This window comes from Rattus norvegicus, chromosome 4 (assembly GCF_036323735.1).
Source record: "Rattus norvegicus strain BN/NHsdMcwi chromosome 4, GRCr8, whole genome shotgun sequence".
Classification (NCBI taxonomy): domain Eukaryota; kingdom Metazoa; phylum Chordata; class Mammalia; order Rodentia; family Muridae; genus Rattus; species Rattus norvegicus.
In genome coordinates, this window is record NC_086022.1 from 122202449 (window position 1) to 122225904 (window position 23456).

At 54.0% G+C, this 23456-nt stretch overlaps 1 protein-coding gene and 1 long non-coding RNA gene across 5 annotated transcripts; one reads left to right on the forward strand and one right to left on the reverse strand.

Moving 5' to 3' along the window:
- Positions 1 to 3070: 3070 nt before the first annotated feature.
- On the reverse strand, positions 3071 to 13061 carry LOC120102333 (uncharacterized). 2 transcript variants are annotated; one of them, XR_005503709.2, is made up of 3 exons: positions 12922 to 13061; positions 12324 to 12424; positions 3071 to 10333 (listed from the first exon to the last, which is right to left on the reverse strand). It is a non-coding gene; the product is annotated as an uncharacterized LOC120102333 (long non-coding RNA). The 2 variants fall into 2 exon arrangements; XR_005503708.2 differs by lacking the exon at positions 12922 to 13061 and having other exon boundaries at positions 12324 to 12462.
- Positions 9053 to 22610, forward strand: Gata2 (GATA binding protein 2). 3 transcript variants are annotated; one of them, XM_039107091.2, is made up of 7 exons: positions 9053 to 9663; positions 14356 to 14563; positions 15200 to 15472; positions 15875 to 16516; positions 18067 to 18212; positions 20192 to 20317; positions 20784 to 22610. In XM_039107091.2, exons 3-7 carry the CDS (start codon positions 15244 to 15246, stop codon positions 21081 to 21083), a joined length of 1443 nt encoding a protein of 480 aa, XP_038963019.1. In that variant the 5' UTR covers positions 9053 to 9663; positions 14356 to 14563; positions 15200 to 15243; the 3' UTR covers positions 21084 to 22610. The 3 variants fall into 3 exon arrangements, with proteins under 3 accessions (XP_038963019.1, XP_017447969.1, NP_254277.1); NM_033442.1 differs by lacking the exon at positions 9053 to 9663 and adding an exon at positions 13833 to 14023 and having other exon boundaries at positions 20784 to 22608; XM_017592480.3 differs by lacking the exon at positions 14356 to 14563.
- The last annotated feature ends 846 nt before the right edge of the window (positions 22611 to 23456 follow it).

Here is a 23456-nt window from a genome sequence, read left to right on the forward strand (position 1 = left end):
CTTCCCTTTCTCTTTTTAGCATTGGGTTTTTAGGTGAGATCTTCGCTCCCTCACCTTAACCACGGAGCAGCAGGATTAACTAAGTCTGTGCCAGAAACCCTGTCTTATTTTTAAATACACCTGTCTCTGGCATTTGTTACGGTAACAGAAGGCCAACTGACACAGATGGTTTGCTAGTCATGGCTTTGATCACAGGCTGTGCTTCCTCCAGTTGCTTTCTCCTGAGTTCCCAACCCAAGAAGGTGGTAACACTCTGTGACTCGGAGCTATAGTGTCATGGTCCCCTGTCTTCCTGGAGTTCCATCCCCTGCACCGCTATGGTTCTGAACCCAAACTCTTTGTTTGCTTGTTTTTTTTTTCTTTCTTGAGACAGGGTCTCACCGTGTAATTTTAGCTGGTGTCTTGGAATCCCCTATGTTGACCAGGCTGGACTTGAACTCAGAGATCCCCCTGCCTCTACACCCCAAGTGCTGGAATTACAAACCTGTACCACCATGTCCAACTTGAATTTTTTTTTTTTTGGTTCTTTTTTTCGGAGCTGGGGACTGAACCCAGGGCCTTGCGCTTCCTAGGTAAGCGCTCTACCACTGAGCTAAATCCCCAGCCCCTTGAATTTTTAACAGATTGTTCATCTTTCTTTTAAAAAAACTTTTTAAGCCTTGGAAATTTGGTTACTCAAGCATTTTAGTAATTAAAATAAAATTTTAATGTCTAATGGCAGGAAAGCTGTTTAGTAAATCAAAGTATATTTATGCACATGAACAGAGGCTAAAAGAAATTCTATAAAATGAGAAATTATTAAAAAAAAGCACACGTGCATCTTTTTAAATAAAAATATTTTATCTATATTTTTTTACTTTATTAAATTTGTTTTGAGACAATTTTACACACACAGGATACATATATGACCATTTCTGCCCTCACCTGCCCACCATTGTCTACCTCCCCTCCCCCATACACTATTACATTGTCTGTATGTGTGTGTGTGTGCATTTACACATGCCTGTGCAGTATAGTGTGTGTGTGTGTGTGTGTGTGTGTGTGTGTGTGTGTGTGTGTGTGGTACAGACCTGCACAGAGCACACGTGTGGAGGTGAGAGGATAACTTGAGATCAGTGGCTCCTCTTTCCACCACGCAGGTCCTCGGGATCGGACTCAGACTTGATCACGACCGTCGACTTGCTGGTGTTTTTACCTGCACAGCCAGCTTACCCACCCTTCTCGATTCTTTAATGTGGTTTCTGTTTTTGCAGGTTGACCCTGGACACACCATCCCTCTATACTGTTCACGTCAGGTGGAAAGTAAACGAGGAGACAAATCGTGATAGATGAAGAAAAGGACACACGGGTCGCTCACCTACCCAGTGCTATTGTATCCTGCAAGTGACCTCTGGCCAGGCAGCAACTGGCCGCAATCCCTGGGGTTGAATTAGAACAGTAGGAGTGGTGGCACACACCTTTAATCCCAGCACTCCAGAGGCAGAGGCAGGCTGATCTCTTCCGGTTTGAGGCCAGCCTGGTCTACAGAGTGAATTCCAGGACAGCCAGGGCTACATAGAGAAACCCTGCCTCAACAAAACAAAAACAAAACCAACCACTGTCACCACCAACAAAACCTTACAACCAACCAGCCAAACAAACCAAATAGGTAGTGTTGTAGAAATTTCTCTGTCTCCATTTTCTGCTCTCAGCAGGCTTTTGTGTGGCACAAAGAGGGTACCAGCAGCTAGGTTTTGTCTGACCAAAAGGATGAATCCTGGATGGGGGGGAGATGAGTGTTTCTCTTAGATCTAAATTATATACCCACTGTGAGCCAATGCATCTCACTCCAGAACATTCCAATTGGCCAGGCTCTGGAGACACGGGTGCTCAGCACTGAGTGGATGTGGGGTCCGAGAAGGAACACCTGTGTGGCCACAACATCCAGTCGGGCACCCCAGTCTTCAGGTGGCCTAACCGTGCCCACAGCTGGCCTTTGGCCCTACACTGGACCTTGGATGTTTGTTGGTCTTTTTCTGGTCTGGTCACCAGCTGCAAGTTCCTGTGCCCTTGGGGAATCCTGGAGAAGTTCTGTGAAGTGGCCCGCCTGGACGCTGCAATTCTAGGGCCCTCCTGATCCCTGCTACACCCTCCCCTCCCAATGAAGCTAAAAATGGCCTGGGGAGGTAACACCTAACACCCGAGGAGAGGGCAGAACTGTACGAGGGAACCAGGAGGACAGCTCAGTGGCTGGATGGGTAACAAAGAACCAGTTTTGGGGGCTTCTCCTAGCAGAGAAGAGGAGGCGGTTCCCATAGGACCCTGGCTTCGATGTCCAGAGAGAAGGTTGCTATGGTGATCTGAGCAGGAGAAGATAGCAACAAGGAACAGATATGCAGATGGGAGAGGTCAGGATATGACCTCAAGGTGGAACTCTGGACTCATCTTACCATCCTCCGGTTACCCCTCTGTCCCCATGCTGCCATCTCAAGTCCATTCCATTTCCAACATGGCTGAGCAATTTCCAAAATATAAATGGACCCCTCACGACCAAAGCCTGTCAGCCCAGAGAGGAGGAAGAGAAGGAAGAGGAAGAGGAAGAAGAGGAGGAAGAGGACTTCTCCTTTTCTCATTCTTTATTTTAGTTTTAGTTTTTCTGGAACTCACTCTGTAAACAACGCTGCCCCAGAACTCAGAGATTCACCTGCTTCTGCCTCTGCCTCTGCCTCTGCCTCTGCCTCTGCCCCTGCCCCTGCCCCTGCCCCTGCCCCTGCCCCTGCCCCTGCCCCTGCCCCTGCCCCTGCCCCTGCCTCTGCCTCTGCCTCTCCCACATTCTGGGATTTAAAATGTGCACCACTACTACCCATGAATCCTAACTCGGAGGGCAGTAATTTATATTTCAGAATATGGTCCTTAGGCTGGCTTGGCCCGGAGATCATCCCTGGATCCTAAGTTCCATGCCCAGCATGTCTCACAACACACACACACACACACACACACACACACACACACACACACACACACACAGGGGGGCGAGGAGGGTTGGGGGAAGAATATTTAATATAGATGGAACTGAATTAATGAAAAAAGATTAGACATTGCATATTTTGATTTATTAGGAGACATTACTTTTCAATGAATCTTCTCTCTATTCCCTTCGTGAATTTTCCTACTGTGTTTTCTATTAGTTTGTTGACATTATTTTGCATTTATTTATGGGGAAGGCAGGGTCAGGGCCAAAAGACAACTTGCTGAAGTTGGTTCTCTCCTTCCACTATGTGGGTCCTAGGGATTGAATTCAGGTCAGGCTTGGTGGCAAGTCTGTATCCACTAAGGCATCTTGCTGGCCCGGTCAACCCTCTTTATATGGCGTGTTCCTAAATTCTTGTAAACACCTCTCTCAGACCCCCTTATGGCTGTGGCTGTGGCTGGGCCTACTGATGGCCACTCTCTGGATGCTACACACAGTGGTGATATCCATGTTCCTCTTAGTGGCTCCTGTTGTTCAGAGGAAGACCTGGATATTAGAAAACATGCCACCAATGGTCTTTACACAATCTGACGACGCATTGATCTTTGTGATGAGTCAGACCTGACTTTTCACTACACTGGGCACAGTTCAGTATGCACCACTGAGGACCTTTATAGTATGGCTCTGTGTGCCCCCTTAAGTGTTGATTGCTTTAAATCATTGACTAGTAATTGCCAAGTGGTTTACTGGTCCTACAGGGAGAAGCAAGCCAGAAGTCCCCAGTGCTAGAAGGGAAGGTAAAACTACCCCAGCCACTGGTACTCAGTGTCCCAGTGAGGGCCACATCCCTGATCTAAGGACTGGGCTGTGGGTTGGATTCAGGTGCTCAAGGGGCCCCTGCAACACTCCAGCCTTTCTTCACCATGCAAGAACTCAGGCACAAAGTGGGGTCTCGAAGTGTTTCATGGGAAGCAAGAAATGAGATTCTGTACATGAGATCTTCCACTCCTAGTGCTGGCGGACGTTGGACGTGGTACAGGCTGGAGACTTTGGCTGCCAACTTGACAAGTCAGGCTCACAATATGCTGTTTAAAGGCAAGCTTGCCCCACAGTCCCTGTTCCTGGATGGAGGAGTTCAGAGGCAGAACCAGAGGCTCAGAGTGGGAAAGAGACTGGCATAAAAAAGTTGCCATGCTGGGGTTGGGGATTTAGCTCAGTGGTAGAGCGCTTGCCTAGGAAGCGCAAGGCCCTGGGTTCGGTCCCCAGCTCCGAAAAAAAGAACCAAAAAAAAAAAAAGTTGCTATGCTGATAGGGTGTGTGGACCATGTGGGAGGGGGAGGTCTATGGTCTGTGGACCCGGAGGTCCCAGCTCCTTTTCCAGGACAGTGCTGAGGAAGCTGCTAGAACTTGAAGGTGACTCTCAGAACTCCTGTTCAGAGCTATTCCCAACCCCCTCCCCCAAACCCAGGATGGAGCCTGCTTAAGTTCCTTTTGGCAGTGTCCCAGCTCCATAGTCATCAATGGACCACCAAGGCCAGGACTGCTCTAGTTAACCTAAATCATAAGGTTTCCTGTGGTTCAAGCACCTCCACCACCACCACCAGTAGCACTGCTACCCAGGATCTGCTCTAGGAGAGCAAGATGGGGTGAATTCACCTCAGCAGAGGCATAGAAGGGAGGGGCCATGTAGCTCCCTCCCATTCAGATCAGGCAGGCAGGTGGGGTCAGGTCCTGGAGGCAGGAGTGGTTGCTAAGTAACTCTTGTACCTCACAGCCAGTGAGTATCCCAGGTTCAAAGACGCAAGGAAAGCTTTGTAACCTGAACATCACAGATCCCTGAACAAGCAAATGTTATTAGAGAATTCACTAGAAACTGTGAAATTGACCATAGGATAGAGGGAATAGGAGAGAGGAGAAGGTAATTAATTACCTTCTAATGGGTGACATTTGACCATAGGCAGACTTTGCCCAGTGGAGAGACCAGTAGACCGGAGGGAAAAGGGGTTCCTGTCCAGAGACTCCAAAGAACTTCAAGGCCACTGTCCCTGAAAGGAGGAGGAAGGAAACTGGACCTGGGGATCAGCAAGGCTGCTACCACGGTTGCAAAGGAGATTGGCTTTTCTTCACTCAGTAGAATGGGTTTTTGTTACCAACATGCGGTGGCCTTTGGCAGTCAGTCCCTGTCTAGTTTCCTGCCCGTCCATCCTTCCAGCAGCGGTTGTGGGGCACCTACTGTGTGCCAGCCAGCCTTTCCCTTGGAGTCGCCCAAGCAACCACACAAAGCCAACGCCTTGGGCACCTGCTGCCTCTCACGCAGCGGGCCTGAGAACGCGCGGCCGCCAGGTGGCGCTCTGAACCCGCGCACCGGCCAGCCAGCCGCGGGGGTCGCCCGCTCTGGCGGCGGGGGAGGAGCGGCCGGAGGCGGGGCTCACGCCGCAGGTTGTGTGACTTTGGGTTTGACCTGCCTGGAGATGAGCTAATCCCGCTGTATAATAGACTCCGGGGAGATAGGAAAATGGCCGCGCGCTATCTGCGTCGCCATGGGGACCATCGCGCGCGGGCGGGGCGCGGGCCTGGAAAAATACAGCCTTTGTGGCGGCGCGTGTCACTCACGTCCCGGACCTCGGGCGGCGGGCTGGGCTCTGTTGCCCCAGCTGCAAGGCCTTGGCGGAGGGGCCCCAAAGCCAGCACCAGGATCCCTGGACGCTCTCAAACGCCACAGCCGCTAGCCGGGTGTCACTCTCCAGCACTTCCCGGACCGAGCGTACAGCGGTCTCATCCTCACAGCCAATGTCCAGCCCAGAGTAGCACAACACAGGCTCAGTCAAGGCCCGAGAAGACTGGTCCTTAGCTTCGCGCATCGTTCTGTACATCTAGTTGTTCTGCGTCCACACTGTCCACAGATCCGTGCGGGTTCCAAAGGCCTGAGCTGCTGGCGTAAACGTCAGCTACCAGCCACCCAGCAGCTTCAGAAATACTCCTTATGGAGTGCGGCCTGCAAATGCTACGCATACCATTCAGGAGTGGCTTCGAACCCCTTTGTTCCGCACCCCCAAACAGCATCCTCGAAAGCTAGGTACTTGTAGGCCCTCACAGTAAATTGTCTCGTGCACGCGGCTAGCACACTGCACACACTAGCAGCGTGCTTCCCACGAGGTCACGTGCAGCATCCTTTCCCGCCTGCCTCTCGCCGGCCTCTTCTCTGGCACTCGCCACGAACACTCACCATGTGTGTGCGCAGGGTCTCGCACACGTGAACTTTCTCGAGGCACACTTACTCGCACACTCACATCCTTGCTCGCTCTGGGTCCACTCGCTGGCATACCCACGTGTTCCTCCAAACACACCAGGCAGAGCCGGGGCGCACACTCGCCCCGGCGAGCCCCCCGCGGACGCTATCAGCCTGCCCATCGGCGCGCGGATCTGTGGTGGTAAATGCTGCATTCGATGGCGGGCGCATTTGTTGTGTGCGCTCTGAAAGGGCTGCGATAATCTGGAAGGCAGAGATAAGAAACACCATTTATTCCGCGGCACTTTGGAAACAATTCCCAGCCCTGTACAACCCCATTCTCGGGCAGCCTCCGGGAGCCGGGCAGATAACGATTGGCTATTCATTATCTTCGCCGGGAACAAAGATTAGCCGGCCGAGATGAAAAATTACCCGGGACAGCGGCTCAGGCCCACTCAGACCCCCCTGCCCGTCGCCACCGCCCGGCGATCCGTGCCCTGCCTGGGGTCCCAGCCTTAGCTCACGCCTTGCCGGGTCTCCAAGGACCTGGCTTCCCTTCGGCCAGGTCGGCTCAGTCTCTACATCTTTGGTCCGTCCTTTCCCCTCAGGCCTGCGTTCTTCCCCCTGCCCACGCCTCTCTGGGCCCTTCTCTCCTTGCTCCCTGCTCTCCTCACCTGTTTTCTGTAGTCCCTCTCCAGTCTGGCACCTCGATTCTGTCTCGGTGTCCGTGCCTCTCACTGGTTGATACTTTCTTCGTCTTTATGCCCACCTCTCTGATTCATTCTTACATTTGCTAATTATTTATTTTAGTCTGAGTACCCCAGGCCCCAGGCCCACCGTGCCAGCGCTTCTGCCCCTTAGCGTGGCTACATTAAAAAAAAAAAAAGTCTGTCCCCTCAGGACCCCTGCTGCTTGTCTCTCTCTCTCTCTCCCTCTCTCTCTCTCTCTCTCTCTCTCTCTCTCTCTCTCTCTCTCTCTCGATCTTTGTCACTGGGACTCCAATTCACTCCATCCCAAGGCCTGGTCCTCATACCGCCTGCCTTCAGAGGATCAGATTGAGGGGCTCCTGTCTCTCTAACCAGCCCAGCCCAGGGAAAAGAGAGGACTTATTCTTGGCTGCAGTTCCTAGGCCCTTCCTCTAAGAAACAAGGCAGACATAATAATAATAATAATAATAATAATAATAATAATAATAATAATAATAGTCTCTGGGGCACAGGCTCTACCAGGTCTCTGGTGGATTGGCTCTATGCTCCAGGTCTGGCTGGCTATATCCCTACCCAATAGGAACGGGGCCTGGGAGCTGGTGGTCCCAGTGAGGCTGCCTCATTAGAACGGTTATTCAGCATGGCCCTGGTAATAGCAGATAAGGCTTATCAGCCCATCTCCCCCTCCCACAGACAGACAGAAAGTGCCAGAGTAAATGGCACCCCGGGGCTCCACTGGCTGCCTGCCCTGATGGTTAGGGAAGGTGCTGGTGGCTGGGGAGCCTGGATGATACACATACTGTCTCCACACCCCTCCCCCACCAGACATAGAGTATAACCCTGGATACAGAAACACAGGTCCAGGATGGACACAGGTGCCCACCCCTCAAGCATGGCCACAGACATCAGTTTCACCGGAAGCAACAGATATGCAGACATACCTGGATGTGTTTGTCCCCATCCACCTTCAGCTCAAAGTTAGATGTCAACACCTGCCATTAAGAGATGCTAACCCTGAGTGGCAGGACATACCTTTAATCCCAGCACTCAGGAGGCAGAGGCAGGCAGATCATTATGAGTTCCAGGCCAGCCATGGTGATACAGTCATACCTTGCTTTAAAATAAACACACACAACTGTGTGGCCTCAGATACACTGGCCTCCCGCCTCAATTAATTAATAGAATGGTCCGTGAGTATTCTCACACATTGCAAACATCTCTCTTGTACACACTCACACATATGCAGGGGCACACACACATACACACAGAGAGCTACACAGATAGCCAGACTATTAAAGACAAACAAATGCATGCTTAGATAAATACACAAATCTACAAAGTCATCACACTGATTAAGACATACTTATGATACCGGCTGTCTATCACGTGATTCTTGAAGATGATGGTCTATTTCCAAGATATATAAATACACACAGAGAGAGATACACCCAGTTCCACGGACACTCTCCTGTGTGCACTTGTGGGGCCACACACGGATAACAGTCATGCTGTGACCTACCATCCAATACAAATGCTTAGGGATACCCTTAAGTTTTGCAAACATTCCCGTTAGCTCCCTGTGGTGAATACATAGGCCACTAGTCACATAAACTGAGCTGCATAGATGGTACGTACACAAAGCAACAGATTCAGAAAGATCCAAAACATCTGGTGCTACAAGGATGTGGTTGCAGGGACAGACCTACTCCCTGGATGGAGCACACCAGGATGCAAAGTCTTTCCGAGCAGAGTAAGTCTGTGGGGTTCTTTGAATTTCTCAGAGAGGGGTTTAGGGTAATACAAGGAATGGATTCGCATTGCTATCTAGCTCAGGTGTCTCCTTAGGGTGTAGACTGCCACCGGGCTGCCTCAGAATACCCTTCTAAGGACAAGCTTTTTGCTCTCCTTGTGTGGCTCTTTCTGATGCAAGAGGTTCACCAAGAATGGGCCAAAGACACACCAGAAATTTCATTCCTAAAAGGCTTCTGAGTTGGGAACCGGCGACGTCTGTAGGGAAGAAGGTGAGAAAACATCTACACATAGCCAAATGTGCAGGCAGTACGGGAGGTGTGTGTGTGTGTGTGTGTGTGTGTGTGTGTGTGTGTGTGTGTGTGTGTACACATTATATCTATATGTGCACCGGTGTTTGTGTGCCAGAGAGTCCCTGTCTAGGGACATCTACAGAACGACAGCGCGTATGAAAGGAGGGGCAGGTGTCTGTGTACTTGCTTGTGAGGGAGAGTCTCAAAAGAGAGACATCCCAAGCTTTCTGAGATTACATCCCTGAGAGGAGAAGTGCTTGCGTGGCCCAGAGAAGGCGGGAGTGGCCTGCAGGGTGTGCGCGCTTCGACTGACTAGTGGCCCAAGCCTGGCCAGCCCGGCGGCTGGACCAGGCAGACAGGGCGCAGAGCCCGGGCACCCTCCTGCCCCCCTGCGGCGTTCCCTCCCCCTCGAAGTGATGTCGAAATAAAAAGCTGCCGCTCTGCGGCCGGGAACCGAGAGGCAGCCAGAATCAAGAGAGGTAGCCAGGCCAGCGAGGCGGTAGCTCACTGCTCAGGTCTCTCTGGCCTGAGATCACCTCAACCATAGCTGGTCTTGGGGGGACAAAAGCGGCCGCCTACACGACTAGCTTGCGTTCCGCTCCGCGGGGCCCCACTGGTGACCGCCGCGGCCGCCCTGGCTCCCGAGGGCCGACCAGCCACGCTGCGCACACCGCTGCCTCCTTTCTGAGCCCTGGCCGTAGCCGCCCGAGGGCGCCGCCCACCGCGCCGCAGTCGGTAAGTTCCTGCACTCGGCCCGCGCCGTCCCGAGCCTCCCGGTCCCAGGCTGGGCCTTCCCAACAACCGGATCGCACAATCCTTCCAGTGCCTCAAACCCAGGTCATCCGGAAACCCAAAGGCCCGCCTGGGGCCTCCTGTCTTCCGTTTTTCCGGAGCTCTGGACCTGGAGACCCGGCTTTCCAGAGCTTTGCGACGCGCCCCCCTCCCACCCTAGAGCTGGGGCCTTTGTCTCTGTGGTTCCCCACCCCCGGGTCGCGGCAACGGATGCGCCCAAGCAGGGCTGCCCGGGCGCTGGCTGCACCTGCCGGCTAGTCCCGTGCACCGGCTTTGCACGGCTTAACCCGGCTCGCTCCTGCTTGTGCCCCCCGCTCGAAGCGCCCCGCGGCCTTTTATCCTGTGTGGCGAGGGTGCAGGTGGGGGAGAGCGTAGGGTATGGAAGTCTTCCCCTGCCCAAGTCGGAGTCGGAATCTTTTCAGTGGGATTTCAATAAGAACGAGGCCGATGCAGGCTAGGGGATCCGCCGTGCATAGGCGTAGACGGCGCTCTGGGCCTGTCTGGACGCTGGGCATTGAACCATTCGGTGGCGGCCGGGCTTGAATTTGAGCTTATCTCAGCGGTGAGGGGAAAGGTCTTGTATTCAGAAGGACCTCCCGTGTGGCATCTTCTCCTTTACCAGAAAACAAGGAAAGAAATTCGTTTGTTTTTGAAAACAACTTGCCTCCCAAGGTCGGGAGCATTTGGGGGTGAGTTCTGGGTCTACACTGTGACCCAAATCGGGATTCGTTTATAAACAGACAGGATCCAGGAACCAGGTAGAGCCAAAGTGTCTGCCAGGCGTCTGGAGAGCGTTTCCCAGCCGGGTTGACAAATTACAAGCAAATTGCATCTAACGAAATGCATTTAGCAGTTGTCAAGTCGGTGACCCCCAGGCCTCTGCGTAAAGCATAGCTGTTGGAGCAGGCCCCCGACTGTCTGCGGGTGGGGTATGGAGGCTAGAAGTTAACCAGAAATCGTAGAGACCAAGGCACCTGGCACCAGCAGGCCAGGCACCTAGGACATGGGTCCCCAGTCCCTGTATTTCCAAAAGACTCAGAATAAAATGGCAGATGCTAGGCAAGAGGGAGCCTTCTGATTTTGAGGAGCTGGAAGCGAATCCCAAAGAGCAAGGAGCACTGTTAAGAGCCCCTGTGAATTGATGGGTGCTTCCATGGACGTATCTGAGTCCTCCACCTAGAGGAGACCCTGACCAAGAATGGCCAAAGCTTCTCCACTTCCTTCCCAGTGTCCCTCAAACCTTGTGACCCATATGGGGCTAGAGGCCTCCAGGTTGTGAGCAACTTCTGTTTGGAAGGCAGCCCTAAGCTAGCCCCAAGCTAGCCCTAAGCTAGCTAACCTTAGGAAAAAGAGAATTAGCTTGCAAGGAGAGGGTAAACTTGTGATCCCAGAGGACGGCTTGGATGAGCGAAGTTTAAACAAAGGGCAAGAGAGGAGGACAACATGAACTGGGACCCTATATGACTCCATTCCTTTCCAGACTGATTTGCAGGAACCGGGCCACACCCAGAAGAGGGCCTGGATCTACAGAACCCAGCTCCCACGCAGGAGCACCTCTTGCACTGTCCCCTCCCTATAAAAGCTTCCAGGTCTCACACACACACACACACACACACACACACACACACACACACACACACACACACACACACCACACACAAAAATGGTGGTAAGAAAATTTAGCTTGGGAGCCAAGCTCCTTCTGTTTTCCGAGAAATCTTGTTTCCGTGAAAGGGGAAGGACAGTTTAGTTCAGAGAAGAACAACTCCGGGTATACTCCAAAATTAACAACAACAAAAATTTTAAAAGGCAAGTGTCCATCTGAAGGTGTTTTAGGAACCCCATAGCGGGGCTCTGTAAGTTGAAATAAATCTGCTTTCGTTGTGGGGGGGGGGGTGACGGTGGGGCTGGGAGAAGTCGAATCTAAGTCATCCTGGGAACTGTCTCGGCCCTCCCTGGTGTTTGTTTGGACTTTAGTGGCAGTCCATTTTTGGCCTAGTAGCGGATTCTTGGCTGTGTGGATCTATTTGGTTTACACACGTTCATCAGTACAGGCTCCCCTTTATTCGCCAATTCAGTGCCCTGCTATCTAGACTGCAATTTTCCCTTTCAGACGCGTTAGTTCCTGCTGGAAAACTCAGCAGTCCCGCATCAGACGCAGGGACTCCAACCTCAGCAGGGGCTCGACCCAACTGGCTGGTTGCTTGCCCTTTCCAGAAGGCAACTTTAGGTCCTCAAAGGACCTGGCAGGACCCCCATTCTCCTCTCCTCTGCCCAGTCTGTGGGCAGGCTAGGCTGTTGCGGGTCTCCTGAGGCCCAGGCTCAAGCGTCGCTTAACCACCCGGTTAAGCCATTGCTGCACGGCGATTTTCTGAGCTGCCGAACGGAGTAATTAAATCCCTTTCTGCACTCCGCTCTGTGCCAGCAGGATGGGAAACCCTGGGGCTCTCGTTTCGAGTGGGAACTCACCAAGCTTCGCCACTTTCACCTCTGTGAGAGGCAGGACGCTGCCCGGTCCGCAATTGGCATAGAAAAGGCAACCCCCATCTCGTTCAAACGGAGATAATTTTAATTGCGACTTTGGGAGGAAAGAGGGAAATTACCTGCTCTCAGGGGTGGTGCTGGGAGACCCCCGCCTTGCCAGCCGTGGCACCGACTCGGCCAAGGCAGCTTCCTCTGCGCACCGCGTTCTCCTCCTGGAACTCTGCACGGTCATGGAATTCGGCCACATGGGGTACCATTGTCGAAAATAGGGTTATTCCCGGGGCCGAGAGGCTTTTAGACTCTCCTGCTAGGTTCCAGGGACATCGAACAATCTGAAAACTCTATGGCGATTTCGCCTTGCGCGTTAATGAAGAATCATGGGCTAAAGGCTGGGAAAAGCTGAGAAAGCCGTCCCGAAAGCGGGTCCTAAGTGAACCGCGCAGTGGGAGCGCGAGTCTGGCGGGCACTGAGACCACCCACCTGCCCAGCCGACCCCGAGGCACTGCGGTCTCGAGCCCCTCCAGCCCCTGGATCCCTCTTACTAGACCTCCCGCTTCAGCTGGGAGCGGACTCCCCAGCCTCCTGGGCCCCTGCTGGCTCTGGAGCGCTGAGGCGCCGGGAACACAGCGGACACCAGGAACCACCCCCCAACCAGGGATGGAGAGGCGCGGGTTTCCGGTCCAGTGGAGTTCTGCACCCCGGGCCCCAGGCCTTTACCTGTTCCAGAGCCTCGGACAGACAGATGGACGCCAGTCGCAGAGGCCGGAGGAGGCCCTGCCGTGCGCGCGCCCCCTCAGCGCTGTCCGCAGAGGACCTGGGAGGGGGTGACGGGGGCGCGCCCGAGAAGCTGAGCCCGCCTGGCTGGGCGCCCCCCGAGCCGAGGGGACCGAGGGCTTTCCACCCTCCTTGGATTATTAAAAAGTTCATTTCCTGGCGAATCGGGTGACGTCAGGGGCCCGGCGTCGCGGTGGCGGGGCCGCCGGGCCGGAGAAGCCGCCTCCAGTTACCCAATTACGGACTGTCAATCCTGCCGCCCCTCCCCCATCCTTGGGGGCGGCGGGGACCCCAGCCTTCCCCCAGCTCGAGACCAACCTGGGACCCCTCTGGAATTATTCCTTAGGAGTCTCAGGCCCTGCAAAGATAGAGGAGCTAGATGGAGGGCTTCAAGCTCGGCCAATCCATCGCACCTGTCTAGATTCCCCTAAAAGTCTTGGCCTCTCAAGCCTCTTTCTGGACTCTGGAGTTCAGGTCTCCGGTCTATAGCCAAGGAGGGAGCTACGTTTGTATACTCGCCACTGAATTCACTGCTTCTCCAGAATAGAGGTGTTGTGGGGAAAAATTCCAGGTGACTTTGGGAACAAAGTGCTCAAAACATTGCTTCCCTCTCCCCAAAGACCATCTCGGGGACCCCTAGAAGGAAAAATATATATGGCTAATAGCCCGGGAGTCTCCCTCCAGCCGACGCTGGCGCCAGTCCCTTGCTCCACGGCCTCGCCCCAGGCAGTTCAGCCTGGTGGTCTACTAAGGCCACGCCCGGAGCCCTTCCCCCTCCCTGAGCCACTGGTGTGACCGCGACCATCGGTCTAGCACAGCCTTATGTGTCCTAGTGCCCAAAGTTCGGGTGCCCTAGAGAGGTCCCAATCTCGAGACTCGTGCTGTCCAGCCGATCCTACCAGCCCCTTGCACAGCCAGCCCTGATAGGAGGACAGAGGGTTTGGGGAGTCAGTAGGACTTGGGCTGACCGTGGTCCGTAGCAGGGGAGGTGGGTCTCCGCCCGAGAGTGAAAAATCTGTGGTACCAGCAGAGAGATACCCAGAAGGTGCGTGTCTCGGCTCCTGGGAAGTCAGGGACCCCGTTCGTGCCTAGTTGCTGGGAGGGTAGAGGTTAGAGGACCTGAGCGTCTGCAGGAGGGGTGCAGGGTCTGCCCGCGGTGAGGGTCCCCCTGGGGGGCGTTGGCATCAGAGGCCGCAGGGAGGGCGCTGGGAGGGGGCCAGGCAGCCTAGGGGGGCCAGCTTGTGGGTCAGTCCCGAAGTCCAGCGGCCGAATCTGCCGGAGCAGCCAATGGGGGGGCGGAGGCTGGGCGGCGCGCGACGCTGATTGGCTGGCGCCGGCTTCATAGGCGTGCGCGGCCCCCGCTTCATGTCTGTGCAGGAGTCGGCAGCTGGCGCCAGGGCGGCCGGAGGATGCAGAGGGGCCGGAGCCGGGCGGGCCGGAGGCCGAGACGCGCGCTGTCCCCCACCTCTATCCCGTGAATCCGCCAGCCTTGGGACGCGCTGTCGCTGGGCCCGCCGTACCCGGGCTCTCCTGGTGTCCCTTACTCTCTACTGCTGAGCCCTCCCCTTCCCGCGCCGCTGCGAGTGTAAGTTTGAGGTTCAGGGGGCTTAGGGGCACTCCTAGGTTGGAGGGATCTCTGTGAAGCTCAAACCAGGATCTCCTGTGGGCGACTACGTTCTTATGTTTTGGGAAGAGGTTGCTGACTGCTAGAGAGTGCACGGGGGAGCTTTCAGCCCCAGGAACTGCGTGTGCGGTTCTGGGCTGGCCCGGGGAGTCGGGATTAGTTTGTGTATACATTGTCAAAGTTAAGAGTTAGGGGAACGTGGGGGGCGTGTGCCCCAGAGTGAATGTCTAGGCGATTGTCTCTAACTTTTAGTTGGAGTTTACGTGTTTGTATGCACAGAGGACAGGGGCATGATGTGAGAACCCGGTTTCAGTTCCGTGTGCGTTTTTTGGGGTCACCGGTATCAGGACCCATCCCTGTGTGTGACCTCGTGTGCATGGGCGTGTGTCTGTGGGAACGCGAGTTGCCCTGCGAGCGTATGAGACTGAACCCCTTCCTTAAACTTCCTTTCGTTTTAAACCTTGCGCTTTCCTCCCACCCGGGACTGGTCCTCTGTGAAGCTCCGATGGAGCGTCTTTGCCCTCAAGACACCGGTGGACTTTGGGGATAGGAGTGCCCGAAGGCGGCCGTGTCCCTCACATCCCCTCTGTTATACAGGGTCGCCCCACCTTCGCCTGGATCCCAAGCCGCAGTAGTGGACCATGGAGGTGGCGCCTGAGCAGCCTCGCTGGATGGCGCACCCCGCCGTATTGAATGCGCAGCACCCCGACTCGCACCATCCGGGCCTGGCACACAACTACATGGAGCCGGCACAGCTGCTGCCTCCGGACGAGGTGGATGTCTTCTTCAACCACCTCGACTCGCAGGGCAACCCCTACTACGCCAACCCAGCCCACGCGCGCGCGCGCGTTTCCTACAGTCCAGCGCATGGTGAGCTTTGGCCCCCGGGGTTTCTGGACGCCTGGCGCCCGCGCCAGGCCTTGGAGGGGAGGACGGCCTGTTGCTGCTTCCCGGATGTGGGATCCACAGGAATCTGAGCGGCCACGAAATCGGGCGTAGGAAGGTGGAGGCAGTGACTTCTTGGGGAGGGTCGGGGGCCCGTAGGGTTTCAGTCCATTTCTAACTGTCTTGAGAGAATCCTTCTGGGCCCTGTCTGGTGGGGTTGCTGTGTCACTTTTCCTTCGGCCTTTCACTGACGTTGCTAATGCGTTACGTTTCTGATGTTTTAAAGGGTGGGGCTGCTGATGGTAGCTCCCTGAGTTGTGATCTTGTGTGCCTGTGTCGTGGCTCTCAAGTCTCTGATCACCCTCACCCCCTCTCCCTCTGCTGCAGCCCGTCTCACAGGAGGCCAGATGTGCCGACCACACTTGTTGCACAGCCCAGGCTTGCCATGGCTGGACGGGGGCAAAGCAGCTCTCTCTGCCGCTGCTGCCCATCACCACAGCCCCTGGACCGTCAGCCCGTTCTCCAAGACCCCGCTGCACCCCTCAGCTGCTGGAGCACCTGGAGGGCCTCTGTCTGTGTACCCAGGGGCTGCGGGTGGGAGCGGTGGAGGCAGCGGGAGCTCCGTAGCCTCCCTCACCCCCACTGCAGCCCACTCAGGCTCCCATCTCTTCGGCTTCCCACCCACGCCACCCAAAGAAGTGTCTCCAGACCCCAGCACCACAGGAGCTGCTTCCCCAGCCTCACCTTCAGCAGGGGGTAGTGTAGCCCGGGGTGAGGACAAGGATGGCGTCAAGTATCAAGTGTCACTGTCTGAGAGCATGAAGATGGAAGGTGGCAGTCCCCTGCGCCCGGGCCTAGCTCCCATGGGCACCCAGCCTGCAACACACCACCCAATACCCACCTATCCCTCCTATGTGCCTGCCTCAGCTCATGAATATGGCAGCGGGCTCTTCCATCCCGGAGGCTTCCTGGGTGGCCCAGCCTCCAGCTTCACCCCTAAGCAGCGAAGCAAGGCTCGCTCCTGCTCAGGTAAAGACCGGTGTGAGACTTCAGGGCTTGTGGGTGTGGTGTGCCTCTGTAAAAGGGGTTGTGGTCGGCTAGAAGGGCCGTGTGTGCTAGGGCGCCCGATTTAAGAATGGCTGACGGTCCTCTCTGATAGTCCACAGGCATTTGAAGCTCCCTGTGGGGAGGAAGAAAACCCTAGAACGTTCATCCTTTCCTTCAGTGCGCCTTGTAACCCCAATGTTCAGCTCCTCTCCTCATCCCTCCTCAATGCCTTCCTCTCCAAGGTCGGCAAGTATCAGCTAATACTCAGAATGTGATTCCCTGTCTCCTCCCCAAATGTTCAGCTGAAACGGAGCAGCCTTGTGACTGGGTGTGGGGGAGAATGGAGGATGTAGGTGAGGGAAGGAGTCAGTGTGTACTTATGTGTACGTGTATCTGTGAGCGTGTGTGCATGCTGCGGGCACTGCAGAGATCCAGGCCCTGAAGGAATCTGGTTCTCCAACTCTGCTCATCCACTTTTAGGATTGCAGCGACTCCAGAACTCCTTGGAGATTTCCCCAAAGCAAAACTCCCAAGGCCTGTTTGTATCCTAGTGACCCTGGTCTTTCTCCCTGAGGGTAGGAGTGGGACCTGTGCGGGTGCCTGCACCCCTTTGCCAGCTGCTGCTGGATCCAGCTGGGTTTGTCCAGCCATATGGCCCTCAGGCAATAACCCATGGCTCTGGGGCTCCTTCCCATAGCTTTTAGCAAGGAAGGGGGAAGCCTGCCTCCAAAGTTTACTTCTGAGTTGAGGAACCAACTTTTCTTGGTGACTTAGTTCCAACTAAATCAGGAAGAATTTCCTGAGTACCAAGCCACCAAGCACTCACTTCACTGAACTTCAGCCCCAGCTTGACCCTAATTCCTGCTGTGCTAAGACCAGTGACTTTGCCTTTTTTTTTTTTTTTTTGCAAAGTCTTGGCCTGTTTTATGCCCTTTCTTCCGTGTTTGTTTTGTATTTTATTTGAGTTCCAGATGGCCAAAAACAACAACAGAAAATAAGGCCACCTAGCCTAAAGTGAAAGAACTTATTTATTTCATTTTAGAAACAGCTTTGATCGTTGAATTCTAGGGGTTTGGCTGAAAGGGAGCCGAACTGGAAGAATAGAAAAGTTTCCTGACCCTAGCCTGAACAGAGACAGTGAGGGGTGGATGGGAGAGATGAGGAACAGACTTAAGAGACGCTGGCGCAGTCGGGGAGGCAGAAGTGAGAGGAAATAGAGGCTCCCCCAGATCCTGATCCTGGACAACTGTGCCCGAGCCAAGCGGCAGTAGCCTATGCTCCTTAAAGCTGGCCTTCAGTTCCTTTTCCGGGTAACTTGCTGCTGGCTCTGAGAATCCCTGGACTTGCTGTTTCTCGTTGTTTTTCCTCAGCAGGGTCAGAAACAAGGATTTATCCTCAGAAGACTCAGGATTTCTTTTATGGGAGCCTCCAGGGTCTCTTTTTCTGCCAGGGGTCTCACTTAACATAACCTTGATCCTCTGGCTCTGTGTAGAGGCTAAGCAGGCCTCGTGTCTCTCCTTGTTCCCCTACAGAAGGCCGGGAGTGTGTCAACTGCGGGGCCACAGCCACCCCTCTCTGGCGACGGGATGGCACGGGCCACTACCTGTGCAATGCCTGTGGGCTCTACCACAAGATGAATGGACAGAATCGGCCGCTCATCAAGCCCAAGAGGAGACTGGTAGGGACGGGCACATCACGGGGCAGGGCAGGGCAGGGCCACAGTGGCCACCCAACTGGGCAGAGCTGGTAGTTACGTGAAGAGGAGAACAAAACAAAACAAAAAAGAAAAAAAAAAAAAAACGAAAACAATCCAACAACAGAACTTCAAATGTAGAGACTTCGCCACCTGAAATTCTCTTATCAGTAAAATCATTTGGGGGGTCAGTCAGGTCGGTCTTCGTTCTGGAGGATTCTTTCCTGCCAAATTTCCTGTCCTGCAGCCACCCGGCACCCCCCACTCCCCGCAGCCACCGGGCACCCCCTCCTCTGGCCCCCACTGCTGAAGGATTCCCAGAGCTCAGGGTCTAGCAGCCCACCCCCAGGCCCTGGCCTTCTATTCGCTCTTTTTAAAAATAGGGCCATGAAGTACTTTTCCCTGTGGCTGCTCTGGCCGCCCTCCCTTGCCTTCCAGCTCACAGTCTCCTTCGCTTATTTAAATAACACACAGCGGCCACCAAAAAAACCTGCCCTTTATTATTTTTCCATGGAGTCACCTATACTGTGTATTTTCATTTGAGTGATTTTTAAAAAAAATGTCCTTTCGGATCTCCTGCCGGAGTTTCCTATCCGGACATCTGCAGCCGGTAGATAAGGAAACTTCGTGTATCTGTTTCCGGACCGGCAAGTTTTCAGAGCCACCTCGACTCAGTCCTGCCTCTCGCTGGGCTGTTTTGAAATTTCTAATACCCTCCACTCTGCAAATAATGTGTAAAATGCTAAGAATAATAAATATATTTTTTCAGGGCGAAGTGATTTATGAGTTTAAATCGTTCACCCGCTTTGGGGCCCTTTTTCTTTTTTCTTTCTCCCCACCCCTCCAGCAGTGTGAGGGCGGTGCGGACTGGTGGGGGTGGAAGGAGGATATGCTGCTGGCCCCTGAGTCAGAATTCCAGCTCCAGGCTGCTTATTCACCCTCCCTGCCCCCGGCAGGCCAGCGCTGAGCAGGTCCCCTCCAGGAGCAGGCTCAAGCCCGGGGCCACTCTGGACTCAGCTGGACTGGGCCCCCACCCCACACTGGCTGCTGGGTGGAGGTGGGGTGTGTGTAGAGGAACACACAGGAGCACTGCTGTTTACCTGAGGCAGAAGGCATGGCAGAGGGTGATGTGTATTCTAGAAAAAGCCCCTCCCGCGCCGCCCCCTCAACCTTTTCAGTCCTTGTTCTAGAGACCAGATCTCTCTTCTCCTCACCTCTGACTGGCATTTCCTGTGGGGCTGGGACTAGGGCCTTGGTAAAGGCAGCAGGTGAGAGTTCTCAGGGTGCAGGCTCTAGGTCGGCAGGGAAGTGGAAATGTCTTTGCTCCGTAGTCCTTTCGAAGCCTCTGGCTAGTATGACTATTGATTGCTAGGAATGCTGTTGGTGCAGTAAAAGGAACTGAGTGTTTTCAGACTGTAGTTAAATTCAATTTAAATCTCTCCTGGTGACTCCTAGATTCTATATAGGGCAGGGCAACTCCACACTTTAATACTGGCTCAAACTTCCTCAGGGCTTTCTGGGTTCTCCTGGGCAGTCCAGGGTCTTGCGGCCACGGCCTCCCAGCCATGACTCACCAGGATTCTGGATTTCCAGGGGAACAGTGGGGGAGGAGGGCATGCAACTGGAGACAGCAACTCAGGATGGTCAACGGGACTAAAGCCTCCTTGGGACCTGTTTCCTCACCTGGGAAATTAGATTGCTGGGCGGTTAGGGGAAGTGGTTGCTTTCCCCTTCTGTGTTGACAATCCTTTAGAGCTCCTAAGAGCTCTTTACTCCAAAGTTCTGTGATTCCCCACTAGTTTACAGCTCAAATTCTAAAATTTCACGGTTTGAGATGCTTTGATTCCCCTGTGGGGCCGACTGCTCCTGGTTGAGCGGTGGGGTTAGGGGTGGTGCTAAGGGCCCAGGAGGAGGTCAAGGTGGGGCGTGGGACACAGCCGCTGACGCTACCCCTCCCCTCCTAGTCTGCTGCCAGGAGAGCGGGCACCTGTTGTGCAAATTGTCAGACGACAACCACCACCTTATGGCGCCGGAACGCCAACGGGGACCCTGTGTGCAACGCCTGTGGCCTCTACTACAAGCTGCACAATGTGAGTGCACCCCACCCCTCCCCAGGGACCTCAGCTCTTTGTGCTGCCTGGCCAGCCAGCGGCCTCAGCCACAATCTCCAGCTTGGCTTGGCTTGGGAAGCCGCAGCCAGCAGCCTGCTTGGTCAGCCCAGAGTGCCAGAAGGGCGTCCTGTAAGAAGGAGGCCTCTGCTTTGGAGGTGGGACTGAAGGGGGCAGGGCAGGCAGGGAACTGGTACGTCTATGTTAGGAGAAGTTGGAGGCAGGAGAAGATTAGGGATGCTTGGGGAAGCAGGCAGTGCAGGCATTTGGTGGTCTGGAAACAACCGCGTGGGCTGTTATACCACACACTCTTCCTTTAAAAGCTGACAGTGAAGGCTTAAGGGGGCTTTGGTGAGCTGGGGCTGGGCTGAAGGTACAGTTTCTGTGGAGAGAGTTCAGAGAGATCCATGTAGTAGGCAACTTCTAAGGGCTCTGTGGCTGCCCCCAGGTTAACAGGCCACTGACCATGAAGAAGGAAGGGATCCAGACCCGGAATCGGAAGATGTCCAGCAAATCCAAGAAGAGCAAGAAAGGAGCCGAATGCTTTGAGGAGCTATCCAAGTGCATGCAGGAGAAGTCATCCCCCTTCAGTGCGGCTGCCCTGGCTGGACACATGGCACCTGTGGGACACCTCCCACCTTTTAGTCACTCTGGACACATCCTACCTACGCCAACGCCTATCCACCCCTCCTCCAGTCTCTCCTTTGGTCACCCCCACCCGTCCAGCATGGTGACTGCCATGGGCTAGGCACAGCCTCCGGCTGGACAGACATGGACATCAAGGGTGGTTGGCAGAACCAGAGCGAGGCTGGGCACTCCCCGGATGGGTGGAACGTACTCTTGGCTCCTGCCCATCCCAAGAGACCCACTTCCTCCTGCCAGCCTAGTCTGGCTGAAGCCACCTCTCCTTGGAGGACTCCCAGCCTTGTGCCGCCATTACTGTGAATATTTCTAAGTGGGCTGCAGCTTGTGTGTGCCCTGGGTGCTGCCCAGAAGTGTTTTCACGGACAGTGTTTGTTTGGAGAGCAAAATGGACAGGTTTACAGATTTATAGCAAGAGGAGGAGACTAGGGATAGAAAAATGAAACTTTTTTTTCTTTTTTTTTTTTTTGAAGGAGAAAGGAGTAGGCAAAAAAATATTTATTTTGCTCTTATTTCTTACAAGAACGTGAAGACACAGAGGCATGGGCTGTTTGTGTTCTCTGGGTCCTTCCTTGGGACCTACTGCCACCAGTCAGGGCTCTTGGGGGCAGCTTACAGGTCCTCAGGCTGAGCCTGCTCCTCCCCAGCCTGCCGGGAGGGTAGCCCTTGCCCTGACGCAGCCCCAGAGGGCAGAGACAATTGCAGGCGGTCCTGTGCGGATTCCCAGGCCAGGGCTGGGTCACAGGAAGGAAGCATTCTCTGGAAAGGGGAAATGTCTCCCAGATCATTCCCCTGGCTTCCAGAGGCCAAAACTGGTGTGACCCAAATGGGCCAAGCTGTAGCCTGTGCTCTAGGCCAGTTGGACCCCTGTAAATACATCCTTTTTTTTCTGCTAAACCCCTCAACCCCCTCCCACTCTAAGATAAATAAGAAAATACTCAAATCAAAAACCAAACTGCATAAGCTTAACCCGCTGATGAGTGGTTTTACTTTGAAACTCGTTTTGGGTCCAGTCCGTTGTACGTCGCCACAGAAGCCACACCATGAAAAAGAATAAAACCTTAAAAAACAAAACAAAACAAAACAAAACCAGGGCCAAGCTTCACAGTTCTTTAAATGGTTCTTGGGTTCCACGGCCCTAGCAGGAGACTGGGGACAAGGGGCAATCTTCTGCTCTTGGTTTCTGGGGGGACAGGGCGTGGGCAGGCAGTGGCCCTGTGGTCCCAGGCTTCTGTTCTGCGGTAGCCGGCTGGATCCTTCAAGGTACAGCTGTACATAAAAATGTGTCCCAAGCTTCGATTCTGTGTGCGGTGGTGGCAGTGGTGCAGCAGCCGGCACGGGGCCCCGAGCCCAGGGAGACGATTGTGCGGACTAGTCAACCAAGTGCAATATCGGTGCCCACTGCTGCAGAGCGCCCCAACAGAAAGTAACTTATTTTGTGCTAGTACCCGCCTAAGAAAAGAATCGGCAGTATTTTCTGTTTTTATGTTTTGGGCTTGTTTTATTTTGGATTAGTGACCTAAGTTATTGTTAACTGTGTACAACATTTAAATATTGTCTGTAAAAATTGTATGCTACCCTCTTATTCCTTTAAAGTGAATACTGTTAAAAGTAATAAAATACTTTTTGTGAATTCCGTAGGCTATCGAGTGGGTCCCTGGGACCCCTACACACTGGTGGGGTTTAAGCTGTCAGGTGGCCTTGTGTCTGCTGTCTCTGTCTTTTGGAGAAAGGCCCACTTGGCTAAAGCCTCCTCCCCTGGGGCCCATGGAGATGGACAGGATTCTTCTCCAGCCTGTGCTGTTCTGAGAGCCAAAGCAAGGGACCTGCTGAGGCTTTTTACAGACCCAATGGCTGAGATGGCCCCACTCAGGTCCTCCAGTGTGATCAGCTCTGGTTTCTAGGGTACCAGGTTGCCAAATCTGTTCATTGACACAATTGATCACCCTGTCACGGACTGCTGTCTCTGACCAATGATCCAGAATAGCCACTGCTACCAATATTCCTAATGAATGCATCTACCATCATGCCCTCAGTGACTGCTGACTGATCACCAGTATGTATCTGGTCAGTGATGTGTCCAGTCACTAGCCTGCACATGACGGGGACACCAGTCATTCCTGTCAGTAATGTAGTCATCAGTAGTCATACACCTAGAATCTGTCTCTCATCAAGGAACTTTTCCATGGTCATGTGTGGACAGATGCTGGCCACTAGTGGTGCCATTGGTGTGTGTGCATGTGTGAGTGTGTGTGCATATGTGTGTGTGTGTGTTAATTTGAATTGTGGGGTCTTTATATTGCTCAGGCTGGCTTCAAACATGTGAGCACTGTGGATCTTCCTACCTTTCCTCCTGAGAAGTTGACATGTGGCCATTATGGCTGGTCACTCATTGTCTCTTTAACAATGACCCTTGGTCACTTGTCTCTGGTCACCTAACTATCCATGTGCCTACTAACCACACCCTCTCACAGCCACA

Excerpts from the sequence above, each read along its gene's own strand:
- Gata2 (XM_039107091.2), top strand. The coding sequence starts at position 15,244 with ATGGAGGTGGCGCCTGAGCAGCCTCGCTGGATGGCGCACCCCGCCGTA. Across the intron at positions 15,473-15,874 it reads TTCCTACAGTCCAGCGCATG|CCCGTCTCACAGGAGGCCAG; the intron begins GTGAGCTTTGGC and ends CCTCTGCTGCAG. Across the intron at positions 18,213-20,191 it reads TCAAGCCCAAGAGGAGACTG|TCTGCTGCCAGGAGAGCGGG; the intron begins GTAGGGACGGGC and ends CTCCCCTCCTAG.